This window comes from Anser anser (genome assembly GCF_964211835.1).
Source record: "Anser anser genome assembly, chromosome: W".
Lineage (NCBI taxonomy): Eukaryota > Metazoa > Chordata > Aves > Anseriformes > Anatidae > Anser > Anser anser.
In genome coordinates, this window is record NC_139731.1 from 9,569,352 (window position 1) to 9,582,362 (window position 13,011).

General features: G+C 43.2%; 1 protein-coding gene across 10 annotated transcripts in view; it reads right to left on the reverse strand.

Moving 5' to 3' along the window:
- The window catches only part of LOC310888739 (kinesin-like protein KIF2A), a 368,750-nt gene that overhangs the window by 282,549 nt on the left and 73,190 nt on the right, over positions 1–13,011 (reverse strand). For 7 of the 10 annotated variants that reach the window (XR_014576113.1, XM_083815726.1, XM_083815725.1 and 4 more), the window contains exon 2: positions 363–457. Coding sequence is in view for 9 of the 10 variants with exons in the window: in XM_083815726.1 (XP_083671852.1) it covers positions 363–457 (95 nt within the window). In the remaining variant the exon portion in view is untranslated. Of the gene's footprint in view, positions 1–362; positions 458–4,628; positions 4,767–11,675; positions 12,172–13,011 lie in introns of those variants that run through there. The other 3 variants (XM_083815728.1, XM_083815731.1, XM_083815729.1) reach the window with 2 other exon arrangements.

The following is a 13,011-nucleotide window of genomic DNA, read 5'->3' on the forward strand; positions in this document are numbered from 1 at the left end:
CTAATTAGCTCTCCTGCTAGTTTCCTGTCTGAATTCCAAGTCATTCTCCCTCTCAAAAATTTGATTTTTCTTTTACTTGTAAAAAGGGGATAACAAGGTCAGCCTTTGTAATCTAGTTCAAAATAAATAGATGAAAAGCACTATTTATAAGCTATGATATAGAGCTCAGAAAGGCAAATTTAATACAACAGAAGACAATGCTTGCCCAACAGCTCCTATTCCAAATAGTCTGTAAACAAAGAATCATGAAGTAAATTAAGATTTATATTATCTCTGTTTCTAGTTCAAATTCCAAAGCAACATTCATGTAGACTACACTTTCTTTTTTAAATAAAAAGGTTTTAAAATAGTTAAAAGTTTACCTCTTTGCCTTTAGTATCTCCATTTTCAATCCATTCAACGGTTACACTTTCATTATCTTCATTTAGGGATGTTACCATAGCTTGGTGAATTCGGCCTAGAAAGGAAACACAAATGATTATTTATTAATCAGATGAAATTCCAGAAGTTATTTGAATTGCTGTATGCAGAGAGGCAGGAAGAAGAAGGTTAAAAAAGAAAAGGGAATAAATAAAAGATGGTTCCTGGCCACATACTGTAAACTGGCTTAGATGTGATCCATTAGCTGAGGCTCTAATGGCTCTAATGAGTGCCCAAGTGAAAAAATTCAAGAAACAGAAAATTGAGTGGTATGTAAGAAAAATACCATGTGAAATCCATGCCACTTAAAAACTCTTTATTTTTTTTTGGTGAGAAGTTTTGATAACATTTCCAAGACCACTATTCTTCCATGGACAGGAAAGTTTACTGTGGTGCGCTCTACAAAGGCTTTTTTGTCTCCTTTCTAGGACAATACAACATTAAATGTCCTGACATAGGAGTAAATCTCCCTAAAATTATATTCTGATATCCCCTACTTATGACCATTCAATCAGTTGGTAATTCAGCTAAAACTAAATTGCCTGCAACAATAATAAAAATCATCACTTTATAGAACACCACTAACACAAATTCTTAGAGTCCCATTGCTATGACTTCTCCAGTGAAAGATATCAAGCCAGCAAGCCCCCATAAAGAAGAACAAATCCAGTAAACTTCCAGTAGGAGTACAGATTTTCCTTCCTAAATATGAAGAATATTGCATTTTTTTAAAATATCCTCTATCACACTTTATCGTATTTCCTAGGCATGGTAGCAAGGAGTGATTAGAAGAGCAGAGCATCCATGCCGTGACACAAAAAGATCAAGATCCAAGTGTCACAGTGAGTTCACATCCATTCTAAGAATACCAAAAACTAGGCTTTCTAAAGAATACAAGTCCAATGGAACTGCTCCTCTGATACTCTATTTTAAGGAGCCATAGCACAAGCAATCCCTTACTTTGTTGCATTTCAGAGGGTAACATGCATGATATGGTAGAAATGAATTTTAAATAATGTTTTAATTGTATCAACTCCCAAAAAGGGAAATATACATATATATATATATATATATAAAACTCTTAAAGCTTTACACATGCAGCAAAAAGCATCTCCAACATTCTATGAACTCCCCCAAAGCCACACAATTTTAACTTCTTTATGGCTTACAGTGATGCACCTCCACATCTGGTGAAGATGTCTTCACCAGGCCATGTTCAACCTGGTAGGGCTCACTTGAGTGCAGTCCATACAACTATGCAGCTTCCCAGTCAAGTATTCAAGATGACAAGCAACCCAGCAATCAGCAAATCATGACTGAGCAACCTCACATCAACAGCTCATGCTGCCCACCTTCTCCCACAGCTCCAAGGTCCTACCTGCTTATCACATCCAAGTGATGGTTTCGGTGACCTCATGTCAGTATCCACCCACGAGCCAACCACCCCATGCCCAAGAACCACATGCCACTGCCAAAACATGAGCTGACCGTCCTGAGACAGTTCATGTATACATTGCTTCCACTGGACACCTGTTTCAGTATGAAACCCATCTTGGTCTTGATGGGATATGAAAATTTTTATGAAGAAATCCCCTCCAGGAGCTTTTTCTTGTTTATAGCCTTCATGTTCTTGAATCATTAAAGATAATGTATTCCAAACTTGTACTAGTAATACCTGCCCTCTATGGCTTGGTGATAGGATGGGGAGAAAGTCAGCATCTTCAAAACAGGGCTACCTTTCAGAAGGTAGGTTACCAACCTGGGCTGTGGTTGCGCAGGCAATCAAGATTGATTTGTCTGTTTCTAACAAGTGGAGTGTGCCTCTGTCAGCTGCATTGTTCCTACAAACTCTCTCTCCCATCCATTGTAGTCAATGTGTTTTTTTCCAGATTATTTAATGCATTAATTGCATTAAATTAGCAAACTTATGGATGTGATAGGTTTCCTCAGCATTAGTGAGTTCAAATGACTCTCAGAGGGTCTGTGACCCCAAAAGTGTCAGTGTGTAGGAAATGCATGGCTGGGATGGAATGTGAAGTTTGATCTTCTCCTTCAACAACAGTGAGCTACCTGGATCTGCTGAACTCAGACCTGTAACCCAGGTAGAATCAGGGCTGTGTATCATACCAGCTACCCTAGGTTGAAAGCACAATTTAAGCTGTTTAAGAATCTTCTTGAGAAAGCAGTTTGTTGGTCAGTCTGCGCTTTTTTTCACATTGTCTTGTCTGTAGGAAATCATTTTTTTAAGCTAAATATTGTTTTGAGAGGTAAGTATAATAGTTCATTAAAATTTCCTTATCTAAGTGTTTATTTGCTGAATAAAATGTTTACTTTGTTAATGGTGTCATTTTTAAAAGTATGCACTTCTTCCCATCTGTCCACAACTATGCTAAATGCTTTTCTGAATACAGAGCTTTATTAATTCCAGATAAGTATTTTTCTTTAAATAAAAAGAAGAAATAGGAGAATAACATTTTTGGTAAAACATCACTGTTAAAATTTGTACTTGTTCACTACAACAAAATTGCAAAGAGATGTAAAACACATTAAATGTGAGAATGAGACCAGAACATTCTGGAAATAAAAGTGACTTACATATTCTGTCATTTTGACAAGTTCTAATTAGGTTTAAGTGTTTCATGAAAGATTTCTTATAGGACTGAATAAAAATAGATTTACAAGTGAAAGCCACTGTTAGAACTCATGACCAAAACCACATGAAAACTAGGGTTTGGATAAAAAACAACATTTTTGAGGACTGACGCTGCAGAGTTGCTTGCTGTGTATCTGTTTTTTCTCAGTGGGTAAACATTGGTATAAATGTTGTCTAGAGTTACAGATAATATTTCCAGTTATAATTACATGGGATAACTCGTTATATTCATGTAATATAAAAGCATATTAGGTGGTCAGCTAGTTTGGCTTTTTATAATAATTTCTGATACTGAAATTTACTACTTATTTCAGTATAATTTATGTATGTTGCTTGAAATATGCCTTGATAGTCTGTCTTGGAAACAGGAAAGAACTCATTCATTTTAGGTTGTGAATTGCTAACAATGGACTGCATTTCCAGTCTTGAAAAATGTGCCTTATCACACAGAAGAGCTAGAGCACTAGAGAGTGGGCCAGAACATAGCTGCAAGACCAGCTGTAAGAGTTTCATTCTGTCCAGAAGATGTTCCTTTTTGAGGTCTAAATATGGACATTTGTCTGATGATAAATTCCCTTTACTAAAATAATAATAGCCCACTGCTTTGCAAGTGAACTTATACCCATATCTCCACTTCTTGTGCATTATCCAATTAATGATGACAAAGACCTACATAATCATTTGGAAAAATAATATCTCACTTTTTTTTTTTCATTAGTTCAGTCTTTTGCTGAAATAGGATAAATCAGTCTTATGCCCTGCAGACCTTTAGTAGGCTGATTGGTATTTTTCCTTTACGTTTCCAGTCCAGTCATGTTCTGTCCTTTTCTTCCTCAGGCTGAAGCACTGGAACAGGTTGCCCAGAGAAGTTGTGGGTGCCTCATCCCTGGAAATGTTCAAGGCCAGGTTGGATGGGGCTTTGGGCAACCTGATCTAGTGGGAGATGTCCCTGCCCATGGCCGGGGTTTGGAACTAAATGATCTTAAAGGTCCCTTCCAAACCAAACCTTTCTATGAGTCTATGATCCTATTCTCTCTGTCTTTGCAAATCTGAAATGCTACCTAGAAGAACAGAGAAATTAATTATATATTTGCTCATTTGGAAAGGGGAGGGGGGAATACAGTGGTGGTCTCACTATGTTAGAAATAATGTAACAGGCATGAGAAGGGACATTCCAGTAATTGGGAAGAGCAACTGAAGATGTGATGGAAGTTCCAGGAAAAGAAAAATGGTGATTTGTTTCTTATTTCTTATTTTTTTAGGGATTAACCATCAAATGGTGTTTAAAAAGAAAGATCACGAGCTTGTGTTCTTGTATTATGGGAAAGAAACGAACTTGAGAACTGTCAGTGTTGTAAAGAGAAAACTTAAAAATGATAAAGGAGAATAAATTAGGAACAGTTATCACGTGGAACATGTTACCAGAGGACATGGATGCTGGAAGCCTAGCAGAATTTTAAGGAGGATGTTGGTAGGGATGGTAGGAATATCCAATTCTATACTTAAAGCTTAAAAAATTTACACCGGCAATCGTAAAAGGTAGTTTCTGTTCTACCTGAGTTTGTAGTTTAAATCACCTCCAACTGATGGGAGACAGGAAGAAATCTTGTCTGTGGCTGCGTTATTTTGTAATTGCCTCTTAGGAATTTTTTTCACTTGTCTCTGAAGCAGCTGGAACTGGTCATGGTCAAAGACAATCCATCTAGTCCAAAAAACTACTGGCAGCTCCTCTCTCCTTAGGCTTGCCAAAACATCATCATAACTCTTTAACCTTCAAAAACAAAGGAGACTATGTTTTTTTTGTAACAGTAAGGGCTGTGAGGGTGTTTTTTTTTTTTTCTTTAAAGCTCAACTTCGGTGAAATTGATGTTTGTTGATGTTGAGAGGTCTATACAGTCCTCTGTGTTTTGTGTAATCCCATATGACGATCTTGACATTTTTGTGCAGCTCCCAATAGCAACAATGATTTTATAGTAAGATAGAAGGTATAATGACACTATAAGAATTCTGTTCAGGATTGGGTAGACACCCTATTTTACAAGCTCTTGAGGGTATATTTAAATGGCAATGTGCTTTTATTCGTTCCTTTGGTGACATATATCTGTTCTTTCCCTGTGATTAAGACTTTTTTTTGTTACCACATTTAAATCAGTTGACCTCACTACCTAATCCCTATGTAAGCCATACTGGTACAATGTGTCTTTGTCTTTCCGTAATGGCCGGATCACACACAGGGCATCAAGTCGTCAAGTTTGCTACTTTTGGTAGAACTAATGGGACCAACATTTAGACTTACTTATCCAGTGTAGGTCCTCATCTTGTTCCATCCAGAATTTCTGGGCACTGTTCCTTACAGAAGTTTTGACCAGGAGGATGTGTTAAGTTTACTGTGTCATTCTTAAAACGGCTTTATAAGCATTCAGCTCATGATATGCAATAAACAGATTTTCACTGTAACTTGCTGTTTATGAGGTATTTATGTAGGCCTTCTGTATTTTGTATCAATAGCTCTATTGTGGTTTAACCCTGGTAGGCAGCTAAGTACCACACAGCTGCTATATTTGGTCTAGCACACCCCACACTCGAGTCAAATGTGTCGTCATCTCAAATCCTTCGTGCCTGGCCTGGTTTCAGCTGGCATAGAGTTAATTTTCTTCATAGAAGCTGCTATGGTGCTGTGTTTTGGATTTAGGATGAGAATAATGTTGATACCACACTGATTGTTTAGTCGTTGCAGAGCAGTGCTTACACTAAGTAAGTCAAGGACTTTTCACTTTCTCATACTGCTCTGCCAATGCACAAGAAGCTGGGAGGGGACAGAACCAGGACATCTGACCCAAACTGGCTAAATGGATATTCCATACCATATGACATCATGCTGAACAATTAATATGGGGTGGCTGGCCAGAGTGGAGAGGAACTGCTGCTTAGGGAGGGGATGGGCATTGGTCAGCGGGTGGTAAGCAATTGCATTGTGCATCACTTACTTTGAACATTATCTTATTATTATTATTATGATCATTATTATTTCCATTCATTTTCTGTCCTATTAAACTGTCTTTATCTCAGCTCATGAGCTTTTACTTTTTTTTCCTCCAGATTATCTCCCCCATCCCTCTGGCGGGGGGATGTGAGCAAATGGCTGCGGTACGTTGCTGCTTACTGGGGTAAACCACAACAGTCCTTTTGGTGCGCAACGTGGGGCACAAAGGGTTGAGATAACAACAGATCTAACCAGAGCGTGTTAAAACAAAGTTGTTATAAGCATTAGACAAGATTAATATTTGCTAATCACAATGTTGATTTTTTTTAATCTCAGGTCTGCTGTCTGTTTTCCGAATTGTTTTGTATAGCATATTATTTACTGTATGTATTCCGTGTCATGCTTTTTATCATTTCTGGGGGCTGGTTTAGGGTTATTATTTTGCTGTACTCTGTAACACTGGCTTATGATATGATAAAATTGCTGGCCATGAGACTAATCTGGTATTTGTACTCAGCAGTACAAATTTGTACTCAGCAGTACAAACGCTACCTCAGAAACTATTAATAATTACACGTTTTTGGTGTAATGCCAGTGATCATTCTATCCCTAGTCTCAGCTTGGTAGCACTGTTATCCCAGCCCCACCTACCCCCCATGACAATTATACCCTCGTTAAAATGACCTGCAGTCATTGGTCCCAGCCAACATGGGTTCACGAGGGGTAGGTCCTGCCTAACAAATTTGATTTCCTTTTATGATAAGATAATGCATCTAGTCGATCAAGGGAAGCCAGCTGATGTGTTCTTTTTGTGCTCAAAGGGTTGTGGTAAATGGGGCCGCATCAGGCTGGCGGATGGTCACTAGTGGGGTCCCCCAGGGCTCCAGTTTAGGGCCAGTCCTCTTCAATGTCTTTATAAATGATTTGGATGTAGGACTAGAAGGTGTTTTGAGCAAATTTGCCTACGACACCAAACTTGGAGGAGTTGTGGACTCTGCTGAGGGTGGAAAGGCCTTGCAGAGAGATCTGGACACATTGGAGAGCTGGGCGATCACCAACCACATGAAGTTTAACAAGAGCAAGTGCCGGGTCCTGCACCTGGGACAGGGCAACCCTGGCTATACGTACAGACTGGGCGACGAGACGCTGGAGAGCAGCCCCGCAGAAAGGGATCTGGGGGTTGTGGTTGACAGCAAGTTGAATATGAGCCAGCAGTGTGCCCTGGCAGCCAGGAGGGCCAACCGTATCCTGGGGTGCATCAAGCACGGCATTGCTAGTCGGTCGAGGGAAGTGATTGTCCCGCTCTACTCTGCGCTGGTGCAGCCTCACCTCGAGTACTGTGTGCGGTTCTGGGCACCACAGTACAAAAAGGGTGTGAAACTATTGGAGAGTGTCCAGAGAAGGGCTACAAAGATGGTGAAGGGCCTAGAGGGGAAGACATACGAGGAGCGGCTGAGGCCACTTGGCCTGTTCAGCCTGGAAAAGAGGAGGCTGAGGGGAGACCTCATCACAGTCTACAGCTTCCTCGCGAGGGGGAGTGGAGGGGCAGGCCCCGATCTGTTGTCTGTAGTGACTAGTGATAGGACCCGAGGGAATGGAGTCAAGCTGAGGCAGGGGAGGTTTAGGCTGGACATCAGGAAGAGGTTCTTCACCGAGAGGGTGGTCACACACTGGAACAGGCTCCCCAGGGACGTAGTCACTGCACCAAGCCTGTTGGAATTTAAGAAGTGTTTGGACTGTGCACTCAGTCACATGGTCTAAAATTTTGGGTAGACCTGTGTGGTGCCAGGAGTTGGACTCGGTGATCCTTATGGGTCCCTTCCAACTCGGGATATTCTATGATTCTATTACCCTTTTTCATCAGGGAACCAACCTATGAAGGTTTGTGGTGGTTTTACCTTGCTAGGCAGCTGAACACCACAACCGCTCTCTCACTCCACCTCCTCAGAAGAGGAGGGGAAGAAGAAAAGGAAAGAAACAACTCACGGGTTGAGATAAGGATAATTTAATTAAAGGAAAAAATAATTATTAAGGAAAAAATATTATTAATTAAATAATTTAACTAAAGGGAAAAAAGGGAAAGGGGAAAAGGGAAAAAAAAAAAAAAAGCAAAGGCTGTGTGGAAGTGCAGAGGAAAGAAATTACTCTCTACTTCCCACCAACAAGAGATGCTTGACCACATGCTTGAAGCAGGGACTCAACGCACGTACCTGTTGTTCAGGAGGACAGACGTTTTTGCAACGAAAGCCACCCCTCCCCTCTTCCTCCTTTTTCCACCTTTTATTGCTGAGTGTGACATCATATGGTATGGAATATCCCTTTGGTTGGTTTAGGTCAGCTGCCCTGGTGATGTTCCTTCCTCACCTTTTGCCCACCCCCAGCCTGCTGGCTCTGGGGGGGTTAGGGGGAGTCCTGATGCTATGCCAGTATTGCTCAGCAGTAGACACAACACTGGTGTGATACCAGTGCTGTTCTAGCTACCAGTGCAGAGCACAACACTGTATGGGCTGCTGCAGGGAAAGTTAACTCCATCACAGACAGACCCAGTATAAGGGGACTGGGGAGATGTTTTTTTTCCCTCTTGTTCATTCTCCCTTTTTCCTTCACCTCCCTCTTCTCCTCCAGGTGAGTTATGATAGCTTTTCAAAACTTTGAATATCCTTAGGATGTTCAGACCAGCATGTTCTTATTGTTATGTCTCTTGAATATATTTCAGGTTTCGTTTAACATTAAACAACTACTTAGGAATGCCATCCAGAGATCTGTCCCGAGGCAGGATAGTTATGAGTGGCAGGGAGTGTGGGAGGATATGGGCAGGCATCCAGAGCAGTGGGCACCTCCATTGCTTTGGAAATTCAACCCTGAAGAACTGCAAAATCCTAAAAAACTGGTAGAATGCTTGAACAAGGTGTGTCACCACCCTGGCAATGCCAAAGAGACACAACTCACTGCAACGTGCTGGGGCTTGGCCTATGTTTACCGAGCTGCATTTGATATGACTATAACCCCTGTGACAGACTCTGCAGACACTCGAAGCCCTAGGACAGGCCCCAAGGCTGATCCAGGGAAACAGACTGTACCAGTGTCAGTTGCACCTGTAACCAAGATGAAAAAATGGTTGAGAAAGTCAGGTTGTTTAGAACGCGGGGGAACTCCTACTAAGATTAGGTATGGAGAAGACAGGGCTGGGCCATCAGAGGAACAAGAAGACGAAGATAAAGATATCGAAAAAATATCAATAACTTCCCAAAACCTATACCAGCGTGAGCTACGAGATATGCAAAACGATTTCGGCCGTTGTCCAGGTTAGCACCTTGTCTCCTGGCTGCTCAGGTGCTGGGACACTGGAGCCAGTAGTCTGGAACTAGAGGGCAGGGAAGTCAGGCGGCTGGGATCCTTTGCTAGGGACGCAGGCATTGACAAAGAAATTGGAGATGGAGCACCAGGCTTCAGCCTCTGGAGGTGTCTCCTGTCAGGTGCGAAGGAAAGGTATCCCTTCAAGGAAGATCTTGTATGTCAACCAGGCAAATGGACCACTATGGAGAGGGGAATCCAGTACCTAAGGGAATTAGCCATACGGGAGGTGATTTATAGGGACCTAGACAACAAAAAGATATCCACAGTTCCAGATGAAGTCAAGTGTACACGACCCATGTGACGGAAGTTTGTACGGAGTGCACCATCATCATATGCTAGTTCATTGGCAGTAATGACCTGGAAAGACCATGAGGAACCTGCTCTGATGCTGGGGTAACGAGGCCAATAGCCTGGAATTAGAGGGCAGGGAAGCCAGGCAGCTGGGGTCCCTTGCTAGGGAAGCGGGCATTGAGAAAATGATGGGAAAAGGGGCACAAGTCTTCACCCTCTGGAGGCGACTCCTGTCATGCGTGAAGGAAAGGTATCCCTTCAAGGAAGATGTTGCATGTCAACTCGTCAAGTTGAACACCATGGACAGAGGTATCCATTACCTAAAGGAATTAGCTGTGCTGGAGGTGATTTATGATGACCTAGACAACGACCAGAGATGCAAAGTTTCAGATGAAGTCAAGTGCACGCGATAAAGTTTGTACGGAGCGCACCATCATCGTATGCCAGCTCATTGGCAGTAACGACCTGGAGAAACTGAGAGGAATCCACGGTGGATGAATTGAATAAACAACTCCGGCAGTACAAAGAAAGTCTCTCTTGTTCCCTACAGATCTGTGTCTCAGCTGTGGAGAAGCTTTCTCAAGAGGTCCACCAATTTAAAGCAAATGCTTTGGAGAAACTTTCGCAAGAGGTCCACCAACTTAAAGAGAATATATCTTCCTCCCAACCTGTACGAACCAATATCTCAGCTATCAGGCGTAAGTGTCCCTCTGCTCAAGAAAGGGGATATAGTGGGTACATACCATGTGCCACCCTGTGGTTTTACCTATGTGACCATGGAGAGGACATGAGGAAATGGGATGGAAAATCTACCTTGACCCTAGAGGCACGGGTACGTGAGTTGCAAGGAAAAGCCATCACAAAAGGGGGGGTCTTCTGGGAAAATTGCTGCTCCAGACTCCATCAGGCAGTCCCCCAGAGTAATGAATACTATAATGAGGACTAGAGGGGTCCTGCCTCCTGCGAGGTGTAAGAAAGGGACAGCTGGATTTATTGGACTGTGTGGATTTGACATCCTGGCACATCAGACCCACAGAAGTATAAGGCTTTAGTAGACACCGGTGCACAGTGTACTGTAACGTCATCAAGCTAGGGCCAGAAGGGCCAGAACCCATTTGTATTTCATAAATGACAGGGAGATCTCAACAGTTAAGTATTGGAGGCTGAAGTGAGCCTCACTGGGAATGAATGGCAAAAGCACCCCATTGTGACTGGCTCGGAGGCTCTATGCATCCTTGGCATCTGGGGAAAGGTTATTTCAAAGATCCAAAAGGTACCAGTGGGCTTTTGGCATAGCTGCCTTGGAGATGGAGGACATTAAACAGGTGTCTGCCTTGCCCAGTCTCTTGCAGGACCCTTCTGCTGTGGGGTTGCTGAGGGTCGAAGAACAGCAGGTGCCAGTTGCTACCATGACAGTACACCAGTGACAATATTGCACCAACAGAGACTCCCTGATTCCCCATCCATAAGCTGATTCGTCAACTGGAGATCCAAGGAGTGATCAGCAAGACTCGCTCAACCTTTAATAGTCCCATATGACCAGTGTGAAAGTCTAATGGAGAGAGAAGGCTAACAGTGGACTATCGTGGCCTGAATGAAGACATGCCACCACTGAGTACTACAGTGACAGACATGCTAAAACTTCAATAAGAACTGGAAAATGCACCGAAGTGGTATGCCACAACTGATATCAAACAAGCAAACTAAAAAAACCTTATCCCCATCCACCCTCTTCTACGTCCTCCCCCCAAGCAGCTCAGGGGAACGGGCAATGGGGATTATTGTCAGTCCATAACGCTTTATCTCAGCCACTTCTTCATGGTCACTCTCTTCCCCTGCTCCAATGTGGGGTCCCTCCCACGGGATGCTGTCCTTCCTGAACTGATCACATGTGGGCTTCCCATAGGCAGCAGCTCTTCAAGAACTGCTCCAACATGGGTCCCGCACGGGTGGCAGCTCCTGCCAGATCACCTGTTCCTGGGTGGGCTACAGGTCTGGTCCAGAGTCTGCTCCGGCAGGGGCTCTCTATGGGCTGCAACCTCCTTCAGGTCAGATCCATCTGCTCCATTGTGGGCTCCTCCACGGGCTGCAGTGTGGATATCTGCTCCATCGTGGTACACCATGGGCTGCAGGGGGACAACGTGCTCCACCATGGTCATCTCCACAGGCCGCAGGGGAACTTCAGCTCCGGTGCCTGGAGCACCTCCTGCCCTCCTTCTGCACTGACCTTGGTGTCTGCAGGGCTGTTTCTCACTCCTCTCTCTCCCAGCTGCTGTTGTGCAGCATTTTTTTCTCTTTCTTAAATATGCTCTTCCAGAGGCGCAACATCGTTTATTGCACAGTTCTGGCCAGCGGCGGGTCCCTTTTGGAGCCAGCTGGAACTGGTACTTTTCTATCATGTGTCAGCTTCTGGACTCTTCTCACAGAGGCCACCCCTGCAGCCCTCCTGCTACCAAAACCTTGTAACCTAAAACCAATACAAATGGACGTCGTTAGATCCCAATGGATGTGATCAACAAAATAATGGCTATGTCTCCAGCAAATTGCAAAAAGGAAACAAGCTTTCTTAGGCATCTTAGGTTAAAGGTTAAGGTTAAACAACTATTTAAGAATACTATCCAGGGATCTGCCCCGAGGCAGGATAGTAATGAGTGGCAGGGTGTGCTGGAGGATATGGGTAAGTATCTAGGACAGTGGGCACCTCCAGTGTTTTAAAACATCACCCGTTAACAAGTGCTGAATCCTGAAAAACTAGTAAAATGTTTGGAGAAAGTATGCTGTCACACTCTAGAATGCAATTCCAGAGAGACACAAATCACTGCAACATGCTGGGGCCTGACCCATGCCTACTGAGCCTTGTTCTACACTGTTCATCAACCTCAAGGGGAAGAGCAGGTCTCTGGATCTGACAAGAAAGTGACAGGCCCTGTGTCCATCCCAATCCCTACGACAGGCACTGCAGCTGGACCAGTGCTGGTATCAGTTGTTGCTATACACAAGAAGAAACAATGGATGCAAAAGTCAGATTGTTTAGTAAGGGAGGAAACTCCTACTGAGAAGGGGAAGGAGGAAGAAGATGAAAAGGCAGGTTATTCTGAAGCAGGGCCATCACGGGAACAGGAGGAGTAAGAGGAATATCTCATAAACACTGCAGTTACCACCTGATCCTTATATCCCAGAATGAGCTGCAAGATATGTGAAAAGATTTCAGAAGTAGTGGGGTCGATTTCAGCTGAAAACGGGGCCAGTAACCTCAAATTAGGGATTCCAAGCAGCTGGGATCCCTCTCTAGGGGAGGGGGCATTGA